Below are 23,166 nucleotides of genomic sequence, written 5' to 3' on the forward strand. Positions count from 1 at the left end.
AAATGCTGGAACATGGCACATTTTTTTTCCTTCAACAAGAGCAACATAGTTTACAACTTGGAAATTTTCTGAATATTATTTTAAAAGACTCTGAAGAATAATAATTATATTGTTTATATAAAAAATATATTTTAACAAAATTTAAGGGCCTGTTTGGTTCGAGGTAGACGAAATGGATGGGGTAATCTTGCAAAAAAAGTTTCTTTTAATTAAATCATATTTATTTTTGTTTTTAATTTTGTTTTCAAGAATAAAAAATGTTTTTTTTTTTTAAAAAAATGATTTAATAAAAATAATTTTTTTTTGTCAATATTACCCCCTCATAGGGGTGGCAAAACGGGTCAGGCCCGTCGGGCCGACCCGTTTGACCCGCCTTTTTTGGCGGGCCGGGCTGAGGTTTTCGGCTCGCTAACTTAAGGTGGCCCGCCCCCGCCTAACCCGCCTAAAAAACGGGGCGGGTGGGGCGGGGCGGGTTAGCCCGCGGGCTTTTTAATTTTTTTATAATTTTTTGCTTTAATTGAAAATTGGGTTTGGAATGAAAGCCCAAATCTCAATCCAATGTTCTCTCATATAAAACTTTACTTCCACCGTATGCTCCCTTCTTCCAAAATTAGGTTTCATTCATTTCATCCGCCGTTTTCTCCCTTCTTCCACTTCGCCCCGTGATACTCAATCCACTCCACCGTCGTTCTATTCCATCAAGCCACCGCTTTTGTTTTGTTCTTCTTCCTTCTCCCTTCTGTCACTACGACATCAACTGAAGCATCATATGTTTATGACATAGATGATGATGAAGATAATTGATGAAGTGTTTGTGATGGAGAGCTTTTGAGATTGATTAATTGCTGCTAGTTTTTTATGTTTTGTGTCCCTGAATTTCCTTAACTATGTTGTGGTCTTTGGCTTTTTGGTATTGACATAGTTGTAATTTTTTGAGCCATGTTTTGGTGGAACTGGATGCATCACAGGCTGTTTGCTTGTTTCAAATGGGAATTATCACTTGCTAGTATTTATCCTTTTATCTTATATTGTAATGAATTATTTATTAACTTAGTTGATGTTTCTATTAGTTTAATTAAGGGTAATTGTAAGAAATTACTTATTAACGTTTCTTGTAGTATTTTTTTTAACATCAACTAGGAGGTAAGAATTGTGAAGTTATAATTCAAATAGTTAAAAAAAAAAAAAAAAAAGTATTTGGCGGGCCGGCCCGCCAACCCGCCAATAAACGGGCGGGCCTGAGTTGTTGAGCCCGGACACCTAAGTTGCCCCGCCCCGCCCCGCCCCGCTTTTGGGCGGGCTTAAACGGGGCGGGCCTAAACGGGGCGGGCATGCCCACTTTGCCACCCCTACCCCCTCACATCCCCTTCTCTCCCCTCCATCTACCTCGAACCAAACAGGCCATAAAGATCTGTTTAGATTGATGGGATATATGGAATGAAGCGGAGTGAGATAGAATAGAATAATGTTATATTGTTTGGTCATTTATGGATGTTTAGTCAAAAATAAAATAAAATAATAATAATAGAATGGAATTGGATGAAATTTCATCTCATACCATCAGTTACCTTCGATTTTGTTTATCTCCTTTTTAAAATATCCAAACAATGGAATGAAAGATTTATTTCATTCCGCTTCATCCCATTCGACTCTCATCTATTCCGCTCCGCTCCATTCTATTATATTTCATCAACCCAAACAGGGACGGATCCAGAAGTTTATCACACCGGGGGCCGAAAAATAGTAAAATAATAATAAAAATGAATGTAGATTTTCTATTACACTTGTCCATGTAATTTTTTTTAATGTTATCGTGTTATATTTACAAAGTTCTTGTTTAATGGTGACTGATGACTAATCGCCTTCGAGAAATATGTGAGGCACAAAAAATATGTTCTTCCCCTCAATCGAATTTTGTTCATACGTAAGAGCCAAATATGAAACTTTTGACCACTTACTTAAGAGACTCAAAACTCTTACCACTCGAAACGACTAATTTTTTATTTATTAAAAGGTTATATTTTTAATAATTCAACACTTATAATTGTTCGACAATATAAATATTTTTACACCGTAAATACATATCAATTAAATTCTTATTTATATAATGTAAATGATAAATAATAGATAAATCTACAATATATTAAAAGAAGATACATATGAAATCACCAATTTGCTCATATTTCATTTTTTGACACATAATCATTTTTAAGGGTATTTTGTGTCTTTATTAAAAAAAGTTAGTAGAAAAATGCTAAAAAATTTCTAACATTTCTCAGCAAGATTTGAACCTTTAACCTTTTGGTTACACTTCTTAATATACTTACCACTAAGCCATATGAATTAATTTGTTATATTTTTGGAACCAATATGAGTGTGATTTATGGGGACCTATGTGTGTGTTTTTTTGGGTACATGGGGACCTATGTGTTTTACTCATATTAATAACCTTGCCCATCTTTTATAACATTTGCGGATCTATATTTATACTCATATATTAATATGAAAACTTTTTTGTTTGTGTGGTTTCTACGGGACTTATACTTTTAATTATATATTAATTAAGTTGTTTGTAACAAAAATAAAATAAAAATTAAGTTGTCTATTTTTTTTTTACAATTTTACAGGTTATACTCATATTTAATACGGTGACCTAATTATTTTTATGATTGTTGTGAGACCTATATTTTCACATACGCTTGTCTATTTTTTAATAATTTTTAGTGACTATATTTATACTCATATATTAATACATTGACATAAGTTTTTTGGTGATTTTTACAAGACCTATATTTTTACTAATACATTAATAAGGTAGCCTATTTTTTTCATAATTTTTACATTATCTATATTTATATTCCTATATTAATATGGAGACCTAAGGTTTTTTGGTGATGATTTTACCATTGTTCTTTTTCTATTTTTTTACCAAATATTATATCCCTTCTATTTTTTATATTTTAATCTATTTTCCAATAAATTTTATCTTACCAAATGAGGAGCGGCAACGCCGCGACTCCCGTGAGGACGCACGGATGTCATGCTAGTTTACAAATTAAAATATACTAATGGTATATGATATAATATTGCTTAAAAAAATGGTATATGATATAATATGATATATTATGTTATGTATATGTGTGTATGTAGATGAGGGGGAGGGGGGCCTTGGCCACTGCTTGCCCCCCTCCAGGTCCGTCCCTGAACCCAAACATAGTCAAGGGTCCGGTTGGTTCGAAGTAGATGGAGGGGAGGGGGACATGTGAGAATATTTTTAATAAAGGGTAAAATATATTTATTCGAGAGTTAAAAAAGTATATAATATTTTAGAGAGTTAAAAAATAATATAATATTTTAGAGAGTTAAAAAAAAAAAGTATATATTCTCAAATATATATTTTTTAGAAACTCTACTTCTCAAATATTATACATATATATTTTTTTTTAGAAACTCTCTCAAATATTAAATATATTTTATCCTTTATTAAAAATAAGTTGTTCAAGTGGTAGTAGCGGGACGTTCTGTCAATCGAGGAAGGTTTTTGGTGACAATACATGGAGATATCAGAAGTGAGAATGCTGACATGAGTAACGATGAATAATGTGAAAAACATGATCGCCTGCCAGTGGAAGGCTTTCTGCGTTTAGTCAATTCCCTCACCTACCCTCCCCTCCATCTACTTCGAACAAAGCATACCCTAAAACAAACAGTCTTAAATTCTCAAAGTTAAAATTAAATATATATATATATATATATATATTTTTTTTTTTTAAATTACTATGAGAACAATTTATTCTTGACCCAAACAAAAAGGAACAATTTATTTTATAAAAAAATATAAGAACAATTTCTAAGTATTTTTTTTAAACAATTTAAATAATAATTAGTTGGGCCGGAACTAAAAACCCAACAAACCCAACTCAAAAACCCCAACAAACAAATCGTAATTAGTGCATAAATAATAATTACTCGTAATTCCTTTTGACCTCGCCTCGTCCAGTATATTATACCCACTAACCCAACCAAAGCCAGCCATAAGTAAGAAATAGAGAGAAGGATTAGTCTCTCTATTTCTTAATTAATACCGCGTAAACCTTTCTCTTCATACTCACAGTAAGTAACTATACACAAACAATCAACATACTTCACCGCCATTCTTCAAAAAACACTTTTTCTTTTGAATCCACCACACTCACATCGATCGTTATCACTTCATCGCTTCAGTTAGGGTTTGTATTCTACTCTTTTCCACCCAACTCTTAATTCTTCTTGCGATTGTTTATCGTTATTGTTATTTCTCTGATCGGTAATTTTTTTAGGGGTTTAGGGTTTATGATTAATCGATGTATATTATTGTTTGATATATTTATGATCAGCATTGTTCGGAATCACATCGATTATTTTTGTGATGTTAGGGTTTAATATCGTTTTGCTTTATGATGAATGAACATTGTTCGGAATCACATCGTTTCTTCTTGTGATGTTAGGATTTAGTATTGTTTTGCTTTATGATGAATGAACATTGTTCGGAATCACAATCACACGGATTCTTTTTCTTTTTTCTTTCTGTTCCTTTCTTTTCAGTGTTATGCTTGAAACCTACGTTGGTATGATATGTGATTATAGTATTGATTTTGATATTTGTTTTAACCTGTAGTCTTATTATTTTTGATGTTTTTGCAGCTACAATGGACCGAAAAACCATTGAGCTAGACAAGGGCTGGGCCCATATGCAGAGCGGGATTACTAAATTGAAGAGAATTCTTGAAGGACTACCAGAACCTCAGTTCAGTTCCGAGGAGTACATGATGCTGTACACAACCATTTATAACATGTGTACTCAGAAGCCACCAAATGACCATTCACAAGAGCTTTATGAAAAATATAGGGGGTGTTTTGATGAATACATTAGAACTACGGTAGGGAAACCTCCACTGTTTATGTTTTTTTTCCTCACTTCACTGTTTTAAATTTTGTTTGAATTCCTTTTGTCATATATTATTTGCTGTGTCTGATGCTCTTTTCAACATTCTTTTTTAGGTTTTGTCTGCTGTAAGAGACAAGCATGATGAATTCATGCTGAGGGAGCTCGTCCTGAGGTGGTCAAACCACAAGGTCCTTGTTAGGTGGCTTTCACGCTTCTTCCATTATCTTGATCGCTACTTTGTTGCACGGCGCTCCCTTCCTCCACTCAATGCAGTTGGGCTTTCTGCCTTCCGTGATTTGGTCAGTCACATTTATCTCTCTTGGAAATATTTTTTTCAACTTGGTATAAATCTTATCATGACTATGGGCTGGTGGGAAATACTACTGTCTGATTCAATCATTTCTTGATGTATAGTTAATTTATTCTACCGCACCTGATTTCATTAATCACAGGTTTATATGGATGTGCGGGCTAATGCTAGGAAAGCTGTGATTGAGATTGTAAGTTCACCACTCTACACTGTGATTATATACTGTGTTGCCCGCTGATGACCCCTACGAAATAACCATGATTCATTACTTCATGTTACAGATTGACAAAGAACGCGAGGGCGAACAAATTGATAGATCATTGTTGAAAAATGTTCTTGACATATTTGTTGAGATTGGTATGGGTGAAATGGTGCATTATGAACAGGATTTTGAGGTGCAGATGCTTGAGGATACAGCCGGTTACTACAAAAGTAAGGCTACAATCTGGATTGAGTCTGATTCCTGCCCAGATTACATGCTAAAGGTAAGTCTGTTTGTATTTATGCCTTGGGGAGTTGGAAACTGGGAGCTCACAACACCTACACATAGACACCAGTAATATTTTTGAAAAATGCAGTTGATTGAATGTAACCACATGTTTCATGTCTGACACTTGGCACACGCCGAACATGCCTTCAATTTGAATGTAAACACATGCTACACAGATGATAGATATATGTTGGACACACTTTCAAAAGGCTCCACATCTATCTATATAAATTTTAAATTAAATTTTTGTTATTAACTTTTATAAAAATATACTCTATCTCTTATTTTTTGTTTTATATGTTTAAATATTAAAAATATGAATATTGTTAAATGCAAGGGATGCCAGTGTGTTAACAATTTTTATCCATGAAACGACACAGGCTGAGGATTGCTTGAAACGAGAGAGAGAAAGAGTGTCTCATTACTTGCATACTAGCACTGAGCAGAAACTGGTAGAGGTAAGTGTAAATCTGACATTTTTTTCCTGTTTTCATTTTAAAGTCCTATTGGATACAGGATGACAAATTCAAAGCCCCCCCCCCCCCCCCCCCCCCTTTTTTTTTTTGTTGGATCCATTTAACTTTACATTGGCAGCAGATATCATTAAGTGCATGATGTTGATAATTAGGGTGCTTTGTATGACAAACTTATACCTCTTTATGTTGACAAATAGATCATTTTGTGTGAGTTGTTATAGAATGAAGTATGCAAAGTGAATGTTACTATTATTATATTGGCTCAACTTCATTTATCTGTGCAACTGTAGTTGACATCATTAAGCAGGATAATGATAATTAGGATACTTTGTAGGGCAAATTTACACCTCTTTATGTAGACAAATAGACTATTTTACATGAGCTGAGATCATGAAATATGCAGAGTGAATGTTACTTATTATATTATATTATATATGCTCAACTAAGTTTGAGGAAAGAAGTTTCAATTATAACAATTAACATAATGATGTACTAATTACTAATAAATAATAATTAGCAAATATAAATAATAATTAACAAATGGTGATTGAATTTTACAACAAAAAATACATGCCTTACTGACCTCAAGGCATACATTACTGTGAAAGTGAATTTCAAAATGAAATATTCTCATGTTTTGGACAGATTTTAAATTTAAAAATAATGGATTTTTGGTTTCAAGGAATATACATCACTCTTGTTTCCCCTTCATAATTGTAATTATGAAGGATGGTAATCTTACATTCCCATGGGAATAGAAATTAAACCCAACCTATATAACTCCCTACACTCACCTCATTCTACTACTTTTTAACACATTATTTTCCCCCTTTTCATTTTATTAATAGAAAGTGCAAGATGAGTTGCTAGTAAACCGTGCAAATCAACTACTCGAGAAGGAGCACTCAGGATGCCGTGCCTTGCTTAGAGATGATAAGGTATTTGACTGCTTTGTCTTACTTTTTTGTTTGATGTTATTCACTCAGTTTAAGTTCAGTATAAGTTTTCCGTGCTTAAAAATCAAAACCCCTTTGTTTTAGTATAATTTAAAATGTGGGACTATGTAGATTTTTAAAAATATCCCTGGAATTGAAATGGCATTCTACTTTACAATATCCATGCAAAATCAAAATTGTAAAAACAATTACTTGGCATTCCTACCAAAATTGTACTTGATCGTTTTTACCTATGCTTATCTGGTTCGCTAACTTCTTGAATTGCTTTATCCCTAGGTGGATGATCTCTCTAGGATGTATAGACTTTATCATAAAATACCTAAAGGGCTGGATCCTGTTGCCAATGTGTTCAAGCAGGTTGGTTTCTTTACGTCACTGTCTAATGATATATGTTTAGATGTAGCCTTTGTTTTCATTCTTGTTGTAATGATGTATTATGATGATTGTTTGATTGCAGCATATTACTGATGAGGGTACAGCTTTGGTTCAACTGGCAGAAGAAAGTGCTAGCAATCAGGTTCGGTACATGCCTGAGTAATCTCCCAGTTTTAGTATTTTATCTTTTGTTTCATGGTACCTTCAACTCAGTGTTCAGTGGACTGTGAATGCCATGGTGTTATCTGATAGATCCTTAGTTATGGCTTAATATGAATATCCATGCCATAATGGAAAAAAGGAACTTGGGTCCCAAATGCTTCTGTAGGCTGTAGCGGAAAATGACTTTTTTTGTTGATGGAAAAAAGGAACTTGGGTCATGTGACCCCGACCCAAATCCAACCCTAAAACTGGATGAGATTGCCTCATGCATGTTTACTCATATATGCTTCAGTTTAGAAAGTATAGATATGACTTTTGACATGGAATATGATGCACCAACGAAATAGGGATACACCAAATCTTATTAATTGTAGGGCACACCAAGGATATAATACAACATAACAACATTAGTATAACAGTTTATATATAAACACATATCTTAAATCAAGATAGAATCAAAAGTTGGCATGATTCATTAGTTAATATAACAAATGTTATTGTTTATCCTATTATTGTGGTGTTACCTTCTACATTGGTATAGAAATCTCATGCAATTTACCATGTATCACTTCTACTGACACTGGTGCACCTAAATTTGCTCCAGTTTGTTGATTGTTTCTAATTTTTTTTTTTTTTTTTGAACAAGCCAAAATGAGATATATATAGATATAATAGTCTTTTAGCACAAGACGTAATTACTTGCAATTTCTGACAACTTTTCTTTTCTATTCTCTGCAGAGGACTACAAGTGGTTCTGGCGTTCAGGATCAAGCAAGTCCCCATACCTGCTTTTATTGTATTTTTTATTTATTTTGTTACAATATGTAGAAAAGGTCTGAAGGTTTAATCATGTGAAATTGCAGGTCCTTATCAGAAAATTCATAGAGCTCCATGACAAGTATATGGCATATGTTAATAATTGCTTTATGAATCACACACTGTTCCACAAGGTATGTTGAGGCAATGGAGTTATTAAGCTATTCCTTTTGAATAACATACTAAATAATAGAATAGTTTGTGTTATTAAATATTATGTTTCAGGAAATAATGTCTTTTGTCTGAACCAATCAATTTTCCAGGCATTAAAGGAAGCTTTTGAGGTGTTCTGCAATAAAACTGTTGCTGGTAGTTCCAGTGCAGAACTATTATCTTCATTCTGTGATAATATCCTTAAAAAGGGTGGAAGTGAGAAGATGAGTGATGAAGCCATTGAGGACACACTTGAGAAGGTAGCTTTTGACCATTTATGTTTTCTTCACAGATTTTGCATCAGTATTGTGTTGCCAATGTTGTGTAATTTCTACAGGTAGTCAAGCTGCTTGCATATATCAGTGACAAGGATCTCTTTGCAGAATTTTACAGGTCAGATTTTAAACTAATATTGCTCATATGGGTTAGGTTGCATATTATTTTGTGAGCTTCTTCTGAGGAATTTTATATTTTCAGGAAGAAGCTTGCCCGAAGATTACTTTTTGATAGGAGTGCGAATGATGACCATGAGAAGTGTATTTTGACAAAGTTAAAGCAGCAATGTGGTGGCCAGTTCACATCGAAGATGGAGGGAATGGTCAGTTAACTATGCTGCCAGGCCAACTAACTAACTCTGAAGTGTTCTTTTTTCTTTTCAATTATAGAATTTGATCATATACTTGAAATATGCAATTTCAGGTAGTAGACTTGACTTTGGCTAGGGACAATCAGTTGAAGTTTCAGGAATATCTTAACGAGAACTCAGATGTAAATCCTGGAATTGACTTGACGGTCACTGTTCTTACCACTGGATTTTGGCCAAGTTATAAATCCTTTGATCTCAACCTCCCTTCAGAGATGGTAGGAGGATATCGCTGACTGTAGTTATTTAAGTTTCCATTAGTGTTTTCCTGATGAAGACAAATCTTATTTAACACTAAGACAAATCTTATTTAAACCTAATATGGTCAATTGTTTGTTTCAGGTCAAATGCGTGGAAGTTTTTAAGGGCTTTTATGAAACACGGACAAAGCATAGAAAACTCACATGGATTTACTCACTGGGAACTTGCAACATCATTGGCAAGTTTAATCCAAAAACCATTGAGTTAATTGTCTCAACCTATCAGGTAATTCCCTTCCTTAGACTGGTCCTCTTCCCTTTTCTTTTTTTTAAGCAAGAGACTGGTCCTCTTTTGTTATGCTATGCTGATTATTGAGACATTTGATAATTGTCTTTTACAGGCTGCTGCCCTGCTACTATTCAACACTGCGGAGAAGTTGAGTTATTCAGAGATTATGACTCAGCTGAACTTGAATAATGAAGATCTAGTTAGGTTGCTTCATTCTCTCTCCTGCGCAAAATACAAGATCCTTCTTAAGGAGCCTAACACTAAAACAATATCCCCAAATGACAGCTTTGAGTTCAATTCCAAATTTACTGATAAAATGAGAAGGATAAAGGTTTATATTTACTTTCAACTGTTGTTAGATGCATAAACTTTGCTATTCAAGTTCAATTTTTTTACTCTAATAAAAAATCTGAAATTGTGGACCATAGATCCCTCTACCACCTGTCGATGAAAGGAAGAAGGTTATTGAAGATGTTGACAAAGACAGGCGATATGCAATAGATGCAGCTATTGTGCGCATTATGAAGAGTAGGAAAGTTTTGGGCCATCAACAATTAGTTTTGGAATGCGTTGAGCAGTTGGGCCGCATGTTCAAGGTAAACACCAGCGTTGAATTAATTTATTATCGCCAGTGTAAAATGAGGTTTTGATGCTAAAGTAACCTTAATTGCTATATAAATTTCTGTTAGCTAAGTGATTTTCTTCGCATTTTAATTTGCAATTTTTAATTTTCTATTTGTAGCCTGATATCAAAGCAATCAAGAAGCGGATTGAAGATCTCATTACTCGGGACTACCTGGAGAGGGACAAAGACAACCCCAACACCTTCAAGTATCTGGCTTAGGGGAAGGTACTAATGTACAGAATGGTGCAGGTTGAGAAAGCTACTAAGATAACTTTTTTTTTGAATGGAAACAATGAATTAGCTACTAAGATAACTGAATTTGATTCTTAAGTATGGTTGATTGAGAACTCCTAAGGTTTACATAATCCTGTAAATGGATGTAGTCGGTTGCTTAAACCAGTGATTGGAGAATCTTAATACCTGGGGAATTTTTTTGCAGAAATGAGGATTTACTGATTTAGTTATAGTTACGATTTTGTGTCCACATAGATATAATGTGTGGCAAGATAATCAAATCAATACGGCATTTGTTATCTAGTTTTTAGTTGGTAATGGCAGTGCTTGTTCCAGTGCCATAATGGAAGATTAAACCAACATCAACATAATACACCGGAATTATACAGTACTCCATCAAGGGATGCGCCTGCGGCTTGTCTCATTGGCCACTGTTTATAGCGGCTATACTCAAACTGCGCCATTTAGTTATGCAAAGATTTGTCCTAAATATTTTTGCTAAATTTGGGATTAAATATTTGAAAGTTTTAAATCAGCAAATTTGTTTTTTATGTTTTAAAATTCTGCTAGTGTGATTTTCATCATATCAAACATACTTTTTAAATATAATAGCATTTTTTTAATCCGAAAAAGATTAGTATTTTATTGGATTGATAAAAGCAAAATTTTGTTTGGTGCTATTGAAGGCAACCCTTACGAATTTTATTTTCCGGAAGAATGCTAGTTTCACCCTCTTTGACACACTCTTGCTCATCCCATTTCTTTATGGTTCTAACTGGTTACTGGCTGCGATTTTTTTGTTTGTTTGTGAATCCTATAGCCATTTATCATTCTACTTTAACCTTTCATCTTCTTCACCAAAACTGAACGGTAAAATTGAGTTTGCTTGTCTTATAATTAGATTATATTTTTTTCCAATTGAAATCTAACAACCATAAATCGTATAATTATAAAATTAAAACCCCATAAATCTAAAGAATTATCAGTCAACAATTAAAATATGAAATCGCCGCTTCGAGAAAAACAGATAAATCCATGGAAGTATTTATTTTGATTGTTCAAGATTCCCAGCATACTGTATAGATGGAATTAAGGTTGTTCACTCTTTAATTGAATTTAGTTTTTTACTAAAGAATTATTTAGAGAGAAAATCCTTGGATTGTTACATGAATTCATTCACATGGAAGGATAAAATAATGTTAATGAAGACGTGCAGCAAGCAGAAATGGGAACTCGTCTGGAGAAGGAGAGATGCAATAAAAAAAAAAAATCCCTTTCCACTTGCATAACCGGTTACCAGGTAAACATTAAAAGAAGTGGGATGAGGTGGATCAATAAATGAGAGCGTGTTTAGAGAAGTGTGTCAAAGAGTGTGACACTAGCATTCCTATTATTTTTCGTTAAAGTTATTGAAAATAATTTTTTAGTAACTAAAGATATACTAGTGTTTACACTTCTTATTTCTTGCATACACCATAAATTTTTTTTAAGTGATTTTTCTTGTAGGACACGACGTTTTAAATGGTGACTTTTTATATGTAAAATTGGAATTAGTATGCTTGCTTTGACCAAATTGTCAAGAAATAGTGAAATATATGAAACATGTTTAGGAGATATTCCCTCGAACCTTTTTTTAAGCAAATATGTTTATTTGCACACTTATTATTTTGTCTTAATTTTATGTAAAATTTTAATCTATTTGAAAAAAAAGGCAATTTTTCACTGTTCCATTGAAAACATGCTATTCTTGTTAGCTGCTGTGCTCACCCTCTTTTGGTTAGGTAATTGGTTATTTCATGTGTGGTTTTTAACTAATAATTTTCTGAAAGTCATAATTTTTTTTCAAAGTTTGTTATAACCAGAAAATATATATTTTAAATTAAAAATTCTAAAAAAAAAAAAACGGTTATTAAGAAAAAACACCTGACTTTTGTTTTTGGAGGAATAGTCACATTAAATTGTTAAGGATGTATCGTGTCACTTTAAAATCAAATTGTAGTCTCGGTATTCTCTTTCGACCATGTTATATTAAAGGGTCTTGTTAACATGTGCATATAGGGCACATGATAAAGTATCTTAATATAGAAATTTAACATTTAATGATACAAGACATTTAATGCTTGAAAAGTTAAAATGCACAAATTCTAAGACATAATTTCTATTTTTACTACCTTAACATGTGCCATATATGCACATGTTAACCTTCTCCTATATTAAAATCAGATACTTGGTTACTTTTTATACAATTGGTTGGAAGTTAGTGAGATCCAATTATTAGTTGTATTTTCATATAAAAAAGAAATAATTTTCTTTTAGCAAATACTACTAAAAAGGAAATAATTGTTAGATATATTTATTTACAAAAAAGTTAGATATATTTATTTTAAGAACATAGATGAGATAATACATATCACTTTCACATGAATAAAAGAGGTCTCACGTTCAATTTCAATCATAAAATGCACAAGCTTCTAAACTCTTGCCGTAAAATATTACTCCACCGGTATGAATTATTTTTATGTCCCACAGTTTTTAAGGAGTCAAACATTGGCGTTAGTAACGTGACGGTTTTTTAAATATTACATTGCTATTTTTTAAGTGTTTATCACTTCCTCTAAAAAAAATCCCAGTTAAATAAATGCAATAGAGAAATTTGAATATAGATATCACAATTTTTAACAATTTATAATTCTATATCCTCCGATAAAACCCTTTTTTCGAATATGGTCAACTTATTTCACTAATTTTTTGATGTAATCTAATTATTGCATTTTGCAAAATATTAAACTCCTTGAGATGACAATTGGTACAGCACAGCATGCTTGCTAAAAAAAGTCTTACATTATCACAAATATTTGAACACATTATCTAGACACATGTAATTATTTTTAAAATATACATCATTTAATAATTTCTTTTCTATTCTTTTTCAAGTTTGCATGCCCGAATAGCATGCTCGCTCAAATACTTGTGGGCGGCCAACCAAATATTTTCCTCGCATTCGTATTTGGGACATCATGCAAATTTTAAAGTTCATTGTAGTTTTTTTTTCCCCTCTCAATATAAGTTCAGCTATTATGGCAAGAGTCAAAATTTAATATTGAATTTGAATGTTGAATACAAACAGCTACTGATAAAGATATAGTCCTTATATTTTAAACACTATTTGACAATGGACCATAAAAAAACTCCATTAAAGTCAGTTTACAAAGTTTGCCAGTTAAACAGCAGCTCCATTTTCAATTTGCCTCGGTGGCTCAACCTGCAACCAAATACAATTTTTTCAAGTTAGAATCAAAAGCTCAATGAGTTCAATATTGCACAACTAGTAACCCTACTTAGAGATCCAAATATCGAGTACGAAAATAATAGCAAATGTACCTATTTTGCATTTGCATAAGGCAGCCACCAGCTGCACCGTCTCTGACTTGATTTTACAAAGTTTATTTACACATTGAATGCATCCTTCAAGAAAAAAAAGGGTGAAATGCAATGAAGAGTTAGTGATGCTTTACTAACAACCAAAACATAATTTCATCAGACGAGACATGCGTGCATGCATACCTTTATGGTTTGAAATACCACTCGCAACAAATCACCTTCCACTTTAAAAAAATCTTGCTGTACATCCCTCTTTTATTGTTTTCTGGTTGTTCTCTATTCACAAGAAATGACAAAAGAATATAGTTCTACCACTAATCCCAAAATTGTACAAGACAAGTAGACAACCTGCACATAAGTCATGATCCAAATCAGGAAAAAATGGCCATTGAGAAATGATAGTTAGGGTAACAGAAATTGCATCTATCGTTATAGAGAAAACATGCATGTCCGTGTATTAAAAAGAAAGCATCAAAGGAATGCTCACCTTAGTCTTACTCTCCTTGACCGACCAAGAGGAGCAAGTGCAGTTGCCACTTGTATAGGCAACATTACAACCACCTCTCACCAGAAGTTACAAGTTCTACACATATACAGATTGACAAAAAATAACCCCTCCAGAATGAGAACAAAAGATGCTCAGCATTTGCTTTTACAGAAGTTGACTTCTGAATGCATCGACAACCATCTCAGACACAACATAAAACAACTAAGTCCGACTGTATACTGAAACTTCCTTTTACAGCATATGGAAACATATATGTTGAGATAGTACTAGCTTCATCAGTTGGAAAAACTGGTTCAAGATCCAACATAACAAACCCTGCCCTTCATCAATGAATCAAGAATATCTTTTTGTTGCTGAAGGTCTTGTACATTACGAAAGGAACAAGTGTTCTTAATGGGCTAGAATCGTTTCATGATTAATCGGACCTTTTAACGATTAATGGCTTCCACAGCAAGCCGTACCAAACGTAGTAACCCGTCCACATCTTGAAAGCTAAAATCAAGGGCCTTCTTGATAGAGGAAATACCATCTGCATTCTTGCCCACGGCCAGGCTTGCATTAGCAGATGCAAATGCATTCCGTGATTTCCTTGAGGCTTCCATGGCAAAATTCACATCCTGGGCCTGCAATTAATACATGCCAATAAGTCAATTCTATAGTTTTTAAGGACATCAAATTCCTCTGCAGAAATATTCATGTATGCATGCTCCTTCTATAAAGTTTCATAGGACAATTTCCTTCAACATGCAAGCGGGGTGGCTTTTATAAATATCATTCTTCTCTGAAGAACTATGTACTTACATAATTAAGTATCCTGACAAAATTTGGACGACTTCGTGCAGCAATAACATGGTTTCCAGCAACTTGGGGTGAATTGACACTCTTGGATAGGACAACTTTGTCAGCTGCTGTAGAGTTGTTAACATTGTCAACATCAGAGGCTGATGATGATGGAGATTCACCTGACAAATGAAACAGGATCCAAAACGAAAAAGATCAGAGTTTTATCTATATCCATCTCATCACCTATAATCTCAAGGTCAGTAGCATTCTTGCGAAAGAGAAACAGTCTTCATGTGATGAAAGGAAAACTATTTTTATTTGTTTTTTCCCATTTTCTTAATCATACATTAAATTACAAAATAGATAATGTATCCATGATTTTGCCATATGAAAAATTCTTGTCATAACGAGGCAATGTTCAGATAACCTGTCATAATGTGTATGGCGTTATAACTTTTTGACAAAAATATCATAAAATTTTACAAATGCTGAAGCTAGGATTACTAATATAGATTTAATTATCAGAAGAGATGGTTTGATAGGATGTTGGATGTCCGTGACGTAATCAAATGGAAAGTGAGGATTCAGAATGAAAGAACCATTGCATCATGAAACAGTGAAAACATCACAACATAATCTCTTACCAAGAGGAGTCATTTGTAGGGCTGTCTGCAACTCATGCCTATCTCTGCTTGCACTAGTGTGTGAAGAATATATTACCCTCATATATGCGACCTCGGTGCATTTGTAGGCCAGAGCAGCTGAAGCCATGTCTTTTGCTTTCTCGTATTCATGGGCACAAAACCTATCGAATGTAAAATGTCAAGATCAAGATGATGTACGAAAAACTACAAGGCTAGAAATCAATCTAATGAGGTCTGAATATATGTTTACACCCCATGTATAACTAACAATAAAAGGAAGAATTTTTATACCAGTATTGAAAACAAGGACGACAATATGATCCCTAAAAGAAGTTAAAGCAAGGTTACAGAGAAAAACTGTAGTCTTACTCGCACAATTTTGCTGTGCTACTGTACATCTGCTTTGATTGAATCATCTCACTATGTTTAGCATTATCATTGTTGCCAGATTCCAATAGAGAGGCACCATTTAGAAACTTAAGGGCTGCCTGGAAGTATAGATTAGTGCTCTCAAGAGTGGATCCAGAATTCTGTATGATAAACCCGAGGTTAGTAAAGCAAGCACCAAGAAGAGAAAAAACATTAAAAGCTAAATGGACTGTGCAAAAACCTTAAGACGATCGGCCAGGTGCTTAAGATCTTTAGCTTCTCTCACAGCATTGTTAGCAGCATGGCTGTAAGAATCCTTTCTAGCCGGACTAGGGGCATCAAGCTCCTTGGATCTGTGTCCATTAAGTGCAGGATTTCTGGAGCTAACTTGTGGAGTTCCATTTTGATGATCAGCCTTTTTGAATTGCTTTTTTTGCAGCTTTGACGCATCATCAGCTTTGGACGGGTCAACTTCCATATCTCCATTCCCTTTGTGGGAACCAATGACTGGTCGTGGGCAGTGATTCAAAGTCTCAACTTGAGACTTCCCTTTACCAAGCACTTCTTGATCAGGTCTTTCCAAAAGGGACCTCTTTGAAGATCTTTCAGTATCACAGTCTGCCAACTGATTCTTTGTGGGAGCATGTAATGGTTCCATTTTGCTTAGGGCATCAATACTAACCTCCTGAACGTCATGCTCCTTCTTTACATGATTCTCTTTTTTCCTACTTTCATTTTTTACCGGGAAGTCTTTTTTGCTAGCATGTACAGTTTCATTCTGGTCAGGCTTGAGCCCAAACTTCTCCTCCAACTTAACTTTTCCATCCACACGTTTTGTCTCACGCAGAGGAGACTGATCTGGCAGTTGACTAGGAGAACTAGAACTCTTGACTTTTCCTGCAAAGGGCTCTGACTTGCAGCCCTGCTTGTTTTCCTCCAAACCTGACTCCGTACCAGTTTTCCTTGCATGAGACACATTAGCATAATGAGTACCAGTCTTGTCTTCACCATGATGCTTAATCTGCTCTCTTGGATATGACCCATCGTGGGCCATAGTGTCCACACCACCATTAGTACAATGGCTGGTTGTTTGGGCTTTAGGCTTAGTATCTGACATATGATTACTACCCTTGCCCGGAAAATCAGACCTGTGGGTCATGGTGAAAAATTTGTCCTTCCTAGCTGTTTCTGATCGATCACTTGCACCGTCATCTTCCCCGTCTACGCATCTTCTTGGACTATCCACAGCAGCAGTATCATGAGGCTCGTCTTTCACCATAACTTCTCTGTTTGAAAACTTATCTGTACTTAAAATTCTTAAAGGTGAGGAAGAAACTGATTCCACAGGGGAGCCTTTCACTTCCTGGAAGCTGGCTTTGGTTTTATGTGAGCCAGAAACCTTAGACGAGCTTGAAGTGGCAGCAACAGAAACCTGTACAGATCCCAAGTCCCTCTTCGAACTGTCCATGACATCCATGCTCCGATGTGAATGATTGCTTCCAGGATTTTGCCTGAATTTCTGGTTCTTTGTATGACTGACTTTTTTGTCAGTCCTGCCGCTGCCTTTGCTGGCACTTGACTCTTTGCCTTCAGATCTTGAACTTTTTGCTTTCTTTTCCTTCCTGGAATCACTGAACTCCTGCTCGAAAATTCTACTCTCGTGTTGGCGAGGATTACCAGTGCTATTAGCTTGAGCATCCTGATACTCCTTCGATTTCCTCTTTTTTACACTACCAACGGAACAATTCTCCAAATCCAGGGACCCCTCATTCAAGGAATCCTGACCCTTATTTTTTCTCTTCTCAGAAGAAACTGGTGGTCTGTCCTTTCTGAATTTGGAGTCACTTGATGAGGAGTGGTCTTTCTGTCTAGGCCGATCTTTGCCAGCTGAAGCAGTTGGCAAAGTGTTGTTTGAGCTATGACCTCGAATACTTGCCAGCTGAGGAGTGGTCATCCTAGTGGTTCCATTCTGTTCTGGAATCCACTCTTTATCAGCAGAATGAACCTTGTCAGTCTTACTTTTCTTGGATGGCCTCGAATAATCTTGATCAGGATCCCTCCTGCTTTTCATATTCTTCGTATCACCTGAAAACAAATTTTCAGAAATTAAGATAACATCATAGAAATTTAACAGGTCTAAGTGCCAGTATATTAGTTGATACAGAATGGATAAGCACAATGAATATGTGGATCAAGTAACCTCTATCAGAATTGTACTCCGGCATCCTTGGCTTGTTTTTGTGTTTCTCCCCTGAAGCATCAGCCTCACCCACAACAGGAGAGTTGTTCACGTCATTTAAGCTCCTACTTTTCACTGATGACTGTATGTTTTTCTTTATAGAATGTGAAAATTGAGAAGTGACATCTTTATTTGAAGAATTTGATATTTCTTTTGCAACTTTTTTCCTCCCACCAGGCACACCGTGCAGATCATTACTTGGATGGCGTTGACCAGGATGCTGGAAAGTTGCCCCATTTCCTCCCACCATAACACTACCTGAGCCATTTTGCAGGTTGCTTTGAGCATCAAGAGGATGCCCTTGGTATAGAGTAAAAAGGGCTTTAGTAGTTTCATCCTCACTAAAACTACATCGATTCATGTCAGGCCTGCAGAAATATGCACATAATGTTAATTTGTGTCGTAAATAAACTATTTCAAAAGCTTAAGTTGCCTAGATAAAATCACATGCATACTACTCTAACACCCCCTTTTCACACGAGCCTTTTGAACTTATGGATAACGTACAAGTCTATTTACCTTAAGTTAAAATTCAGATTTTTATAGAATAATGAAGGTGGCAAGGATCAAACTCTAGACCACTTGGTCATAAAGGCTTTGAAGCCATGAACGAACCAACTATTAAAAAAAAATACTTAAACTTTCAAGTGAAGACACGTGAATGGTTATTGATTTTACCCTATTTTTCTAAAAATCTAAAGTAGAAACTTTTATGTACTTAATGTGTTCCAGAAAAATCAACTTTGAAGTGCAAACATTTTGGCAGCGGGAAAATATGTAGCTTAGTGGAGGATCAAACCTTTGATACATCATCACACATTCACACCTCATCCTTTAAAGGACTATGGTCAGTTCATTTTGAGCTCCAAGCTTGTTAGTTCTTAGTATTTTTATTATGAAATGAAACACAAACAAATATATTCAAAAGTTTTAACTACTGAATTAGAACTTACAGCCAATTAAGCATGCTACAAAGCCATTTCTCGGGTAGGCTATCAGGATTTGTGCCAGCAGGAAGAAGACGCCATTTATGACATCTGTCACACTGCACCCAGTTATCTTCCATCTCAACAGGAGGCAACATTGTAGGAGCCCCATTTCCGTTCACATTTGTGGCTGTTTTAGGGTATACTTCTGTCATTGACTTGTCAACTTTCTTACCACCCGATGTCTCCTTTTCTCCAAGATTTGTTTCCGGAGCGCTTCTCTCAACCCCTTCAGATTCTTTCAGTTTATCTTCATAAGATGTTTCTGGTGTATCAATCCCGTCCTCATCTTCCAATTCTCCAAAGAATTCCCTATAAGCTTCTCTAGCCTTTCCAGGACCCTTCCGTAGTTTGACATCTTCAATTTCATTTTTTGATGTATAACTATCATCAGAACCCCTTTTTGTTTTGGGAATCAAAGAGGATCCAACCTTCATATTTTCTTGTTCCTTCTCTATAATCACGGTGTCACGAATTCCCTTTGACTTCTTCTTCCCTCCAGGATATGGATGTTCTGTCACAAAAGGCAATGCCGCACTGTCTTGTTCGCCCAGGCTATCTCTCTGATTAGCCTTCTTAGGAGGCTCTACGCATTCAGTGCTTGATGCTGTTCTAACTTTGGAAACATTAGATTCAGCTATTATTGTGTCATCGAGCAAAACCTTATCTCCCACAGCTTTTCTTCCAGAACCTCCTTTTGCCCTTTCAGAAAAACCATTCACTTCGGCAGATGCTTGATCAACCTGTTCCTTTCGTGCTTGGTCCGACAAGGTTTTCTCCTTCACCACACCCTTTTTGGCTTCCTTTAATGAATTATTACATGGCACAAGTACATTCTTTACCGAGTCGTCACCGAGAGAATATGAATTGGACAAAAGTGGAAGTTTCATGGTTTTTGAAACTAGTTCCTCCATAGTCAATGCATCTTCACCTTGTTCTTTCTTTGACGGCCCTCCAACATCATTACGAGTATTCTTCTTACTACAAGCCTTGACTTCCATCGAGGACTCGTAACCCTCTAGGGACTTAACTTTTTTCCCTCCTAACAATTTTCTGCCACCTTTTACAATATTAGATTCATTTAGTAACATACCAGAATTTTCTGGGTCATCCGTATGAACAGGACCAGGGATGCAATCTCTGGTTTGCACTTCCTTCTCAGTTAATTCAGTGAGATCATCAGAAAGAGGCATCAAAAGCTTAGGGAGGGTTGATATAATCTGTTCAGAGCCACCATTTAAAAAATATATCTTATCAAGCTCAATATGAAGAAAATAGAGAATCTAATTGCAGGCAGATAGTTCACCTTAAGGATACTGGCCGGAGATTCAAAGGGAGCATCCAGAGGACCACGAGAAATTCCTTCACTTTCTGAGGGGCTGTCATCCAGTGATGATGACGGTGACACATCTAGACCAAGTCCACTGTATATTGCTGCATTTTTCCGCGTTAACAAATCATCAGTACCCATTTTGATACGAACCTTCAATGTCTTCTGGTCTGATATGCTACCAGCTTTCCTGTTTGGAGACTCATATTTAGAATTTAATGTCTCGACATTAGTGATTGCCGTGCGTTTTTCGTGATTGGTTCCATCATCTAAAGAGAATCCCTTAATTGCAGCCAGCCTCGAGGAGGTAGCAGAACCTGGGCCAAGTCTCGATAACTGATTTCCAGTCGAACATTGTACAGCATCCCCTTGTCCACTCTGTATAGTACAATATCAATCAATATGAAGTATACCGAAAATGAAAAGTAACACAAGGGCTAGTCATAAAACCTTATATACAATCATCAATTCAGTTTTCAAAAAATGACAAGGACACTGATGTCCCGTTTTAGTATCATAAATGTACCTCCGCGTGCATGTTATTAGGAGATCTGGGTGAATTTTGACTATGATTTTTTTGTGGAGTCCTTGGTTGAGTCCAAGCAGGAGAACGCTGATAGGTAGGCAAAAATGAACCATAACCACCAAATTTTGCCCCTGTAATATTGTTTCTCAATATCATTAGAAATAGAACAATGTAGGCCTATGTGAGATGAATCGTGTCTCTAACGAAAAACATACCCAGATTCTCTGCAGACACGCCACCTTCAAAATCTTTTTGAAAATGTCCAAGGACATCTTGAAGTTTGTCGTCCTGGAGTAAAACATAAATTCCCAAATCATTGAGAGAAGAAAAAAGAATTACCGATCGTGAAAAAAACCCTAAATCTGATTAACAAAGCTAGAGACTCATACAAGTAATTATATGGAAACAAACAGCATCCCCTAAATCAACAACGGAAAGAAAAAACTCGATGTTTCGATTATTGATCTCAAAGTTGGCATTAAATTTAAAATTAATATAGTTCCTTGATTTCATCAACACACATAACTTCGATAATACTAGTTTTTTTAGCCATATATGGTTAGAAATGTTTTTCGTGCCGTTTCATAACGATAAAGCATAATTTATAAAAAAAAACTACTCGGCTGTTCCCGGGAGACATTATTTAAGTTAATCTTCTCGAAAATGGTATTCGAAAACAGCAAACACAAATTCACAAGTAAGAATACATCAACAGTGGAACATTTCCATAATCAGATCAAGCAAATTAATCCGAAATTACCTCAACTACTCAATGCATCTAGTTAACATCACAAAAGCCACAAAAATCAATTAAGAACAATCTTCTATAAAACTCAACACATATATACATATCAAAACAATTAAACTCCTGACAACAAAATACAATTACATCATCAAAATCATACCAGCAATCACTAAAACCAATTAAATTCAACTCATCATAGATCTAACAAAGTAAAACAAGCAAAAATTGACAAATATCGAAACTACGAAACAACAAAAGCTAAAATTAGAACACAATATGAAGTAAAAGACTCTTACAATGTAAGAAAGAGCAACATCTGGATCAACAGTGGCATCATAATCTTCACGGTTTTGATATGAACTAGCTTCACCTTCTTCAAGCTCAAACTCCAACATCTCTTTCCTTCTACTACCTAACCCTAACCCTAACCCTAATCCCTTTATTCCATCTCTATCTCCAGCAGAAATCATTCAAACAAACAAACAAAACAAAAAATTCACCAACAAAAATTAATTAAAAATCAAACCCTCCAACTTAAACCTTCACATTGAGAACCCTTATTCAAAATCCAACTCCAACTTCGATCCATTCTTCACAAACAATAATTCACCAATAATTTTTTAAAAAAACAATAATCTACACGATCATGTAGAAATCAAAATTCAACCAAAAAAAAAAAATTATTACAATAAATAAAAAAGAACCAGAAACTTCGCGAATCGAAAAACAAAACAATAAACTTGAATTTGATGAGAGTTTGAATGTAATTGTTTGTAGCTAGGATCGAATCAACACAACAGAGTTTGTTGTTGTTTTTGTTGTCTCTGTCGTTATTTTTTTTTTTTCTCTCTCTCTCTCTCTATTCTCTCTCTCACCGTGTCTCTGTTTTTGGTGAATACAGCAGCCGCGTTTTTTTTAATTATTAATTAATTAATTATTGTATTTATTAATTATTTTCGATAAAAACAATAATTTAATCTTATGAGAGAGAGAATAAAA

The 23,166-nt window shown here is 34.9% G+C and overlaps 2 protein-coding genes across 2 annotated transcripts; one reads left to right on the forward strand and one right to left on the reverse strand.

Moving 5' to 3' along the window:
* Positions 1 to 3,983: 3,983 nt before the first annotated feature.
* LOC123888492 (cullin-1-like) lies at positions 3,984 to 10,892 on the forward strand. The gene is made up of 19 exons (XM_045937570.1): positions 3,984 to 4,229; positions 4,684 to 4,919; positions 5,041 to 5,226; positions 5,380 to 5,427; positions 5,519 to 5,722; positions 6,108 to 6,185; positions 7,052 to 7,141; positions 7,436 to 7,516; positions 7,617 to 7,676; positions 8,435 to 8,467; positions 8,560 to 8,646; positions 8,776 to 8,925; positions 9,003 to 9,058; positions 9,143 to 9,263; positions 9,365 to 9,526; positions 9,651 to 9,794; positions 9,910 to 10,128; positions 10,226 to 10,393; positions 10,540 to 10,892. The coding sequence occupies exons 2-19, from the start codon at positions 4,689 to 4,691 to the stop codon at positions 10,639 to 10,641; spliced, it is 2,220 nt and encodes a 739-aa protein (XP_045793526.1). The 5' UTR covers positions 3,984 to 4,229; positions 4,684 to 4,688; the 3' UTR covers positions 10,642 to 10,892.
* Positions 10,893 to 13,731: 2,839 nt separating this feature from the next.
* On the reverse strand, positions 13,732 to 23,074 carry LOC123892455 (cysteine-tryptophan domain-containing zinc finger protein 3-like). The gene is made up of 14 exons (XM_045942236.1): positions 22,464 to 23,074; positions 21,638 to 21,710; positions 21,423 to 21,553; positions 20,873 to 21,274; positions 19,534 to 20,786; positions 18,542 to 18,948; positions 16,583 to 18,426; positions 16,342 to 16,502; positions 15,973 to 16,133; positions 15,347 to 15,507; positions 14,525 to 15,168; positions 14,221 to 14,385; positions 14,038 to 14,121; positions 13,732 to 13,918 (listed from the first exon to the last, which is right to left on the reverse strand). The coding sequence occupies exons 1-11, from the start codon at positions 22,635 to 22,637 to the stop codon at positions 14,974 to 14,976; spliced, it is 4,962 nt and encodes a 1,653-aa protein (XP_045798192.1). The 5' UTR covers positions 22,638 to 23,074; the 3' UTR covers positions 13,732 to 13,918; positions 14,038 to 14,121; positions 14,221 to 14,385; positions 14,525 to 14,973.
* Positions 23,075 to 23,166: the final 92 nt, after the last annotated feature.

Source organism: Trifolium pratense, linkage group LG6 (assembly GCF_020283565.1).
Source record: "Trifolium pratense cultivar HEN17-A07 linkage group LG6, ARS_RC_1.1, whole genome shotgun sequence".
NCBI lineage: Eukaryota > Viridiplantae > Streptophyta > Magnoliopsida > Fabales > Fabaceae > Trifolium > Trifolium pratense.

What these genes read in the sequence shown, in the direction of transcription:
- LOC123888492 (XM_045937570.1), top strand. Translation starts at nt 4,689, where the DNA reads ATGGACCGAAAAACCATTGAGCTAGACAAGGGCTGGGCCCATATGCAG. An exon ending in GTTCTGGCGTTCAGGATCAA is followed by an intron (nt 8,468 to 8,559) that starts GCAAGTCCCCAT and finishes GTGAAATTGCAG; the next exon opens with GTCCTTATCAGAAAATTCAT. An exon ending in ATCACACACTGTTCCACAAG is followed by an intron (nt 8,647 to 8,775) that starts GTATGTTGAGGC and finishes TCAATTTTCCAG; the next exon opens with GCATTAAAGGAAGCTTTTGA.
- LOC123892455 (XM_045942236.1), bottom strand. Translation starts at nt 22,637, where the DNA reads ATGATTTCTGCTGGAGATAGAGATGGAATAAAGGGATTAGGGTTAGGG. An exon ending in ATGTTGCTCTTTCTTACATT is followed by an intron (nt 21,711 to 22,463) that starts GTAAGAGTCTTT and finishes GTTTTACTCCAG; the next exon opens with GACGACAAACTTCAAGATGT. An exon ending in CTAATAACATGCACGCGGAG is followed by an intron (nt 21,275 to 21,422) that starts GTACATTTATGA and finishes TGTACTATACAG; the next exon opens with AGTGGACAAGGGGATGCTGT.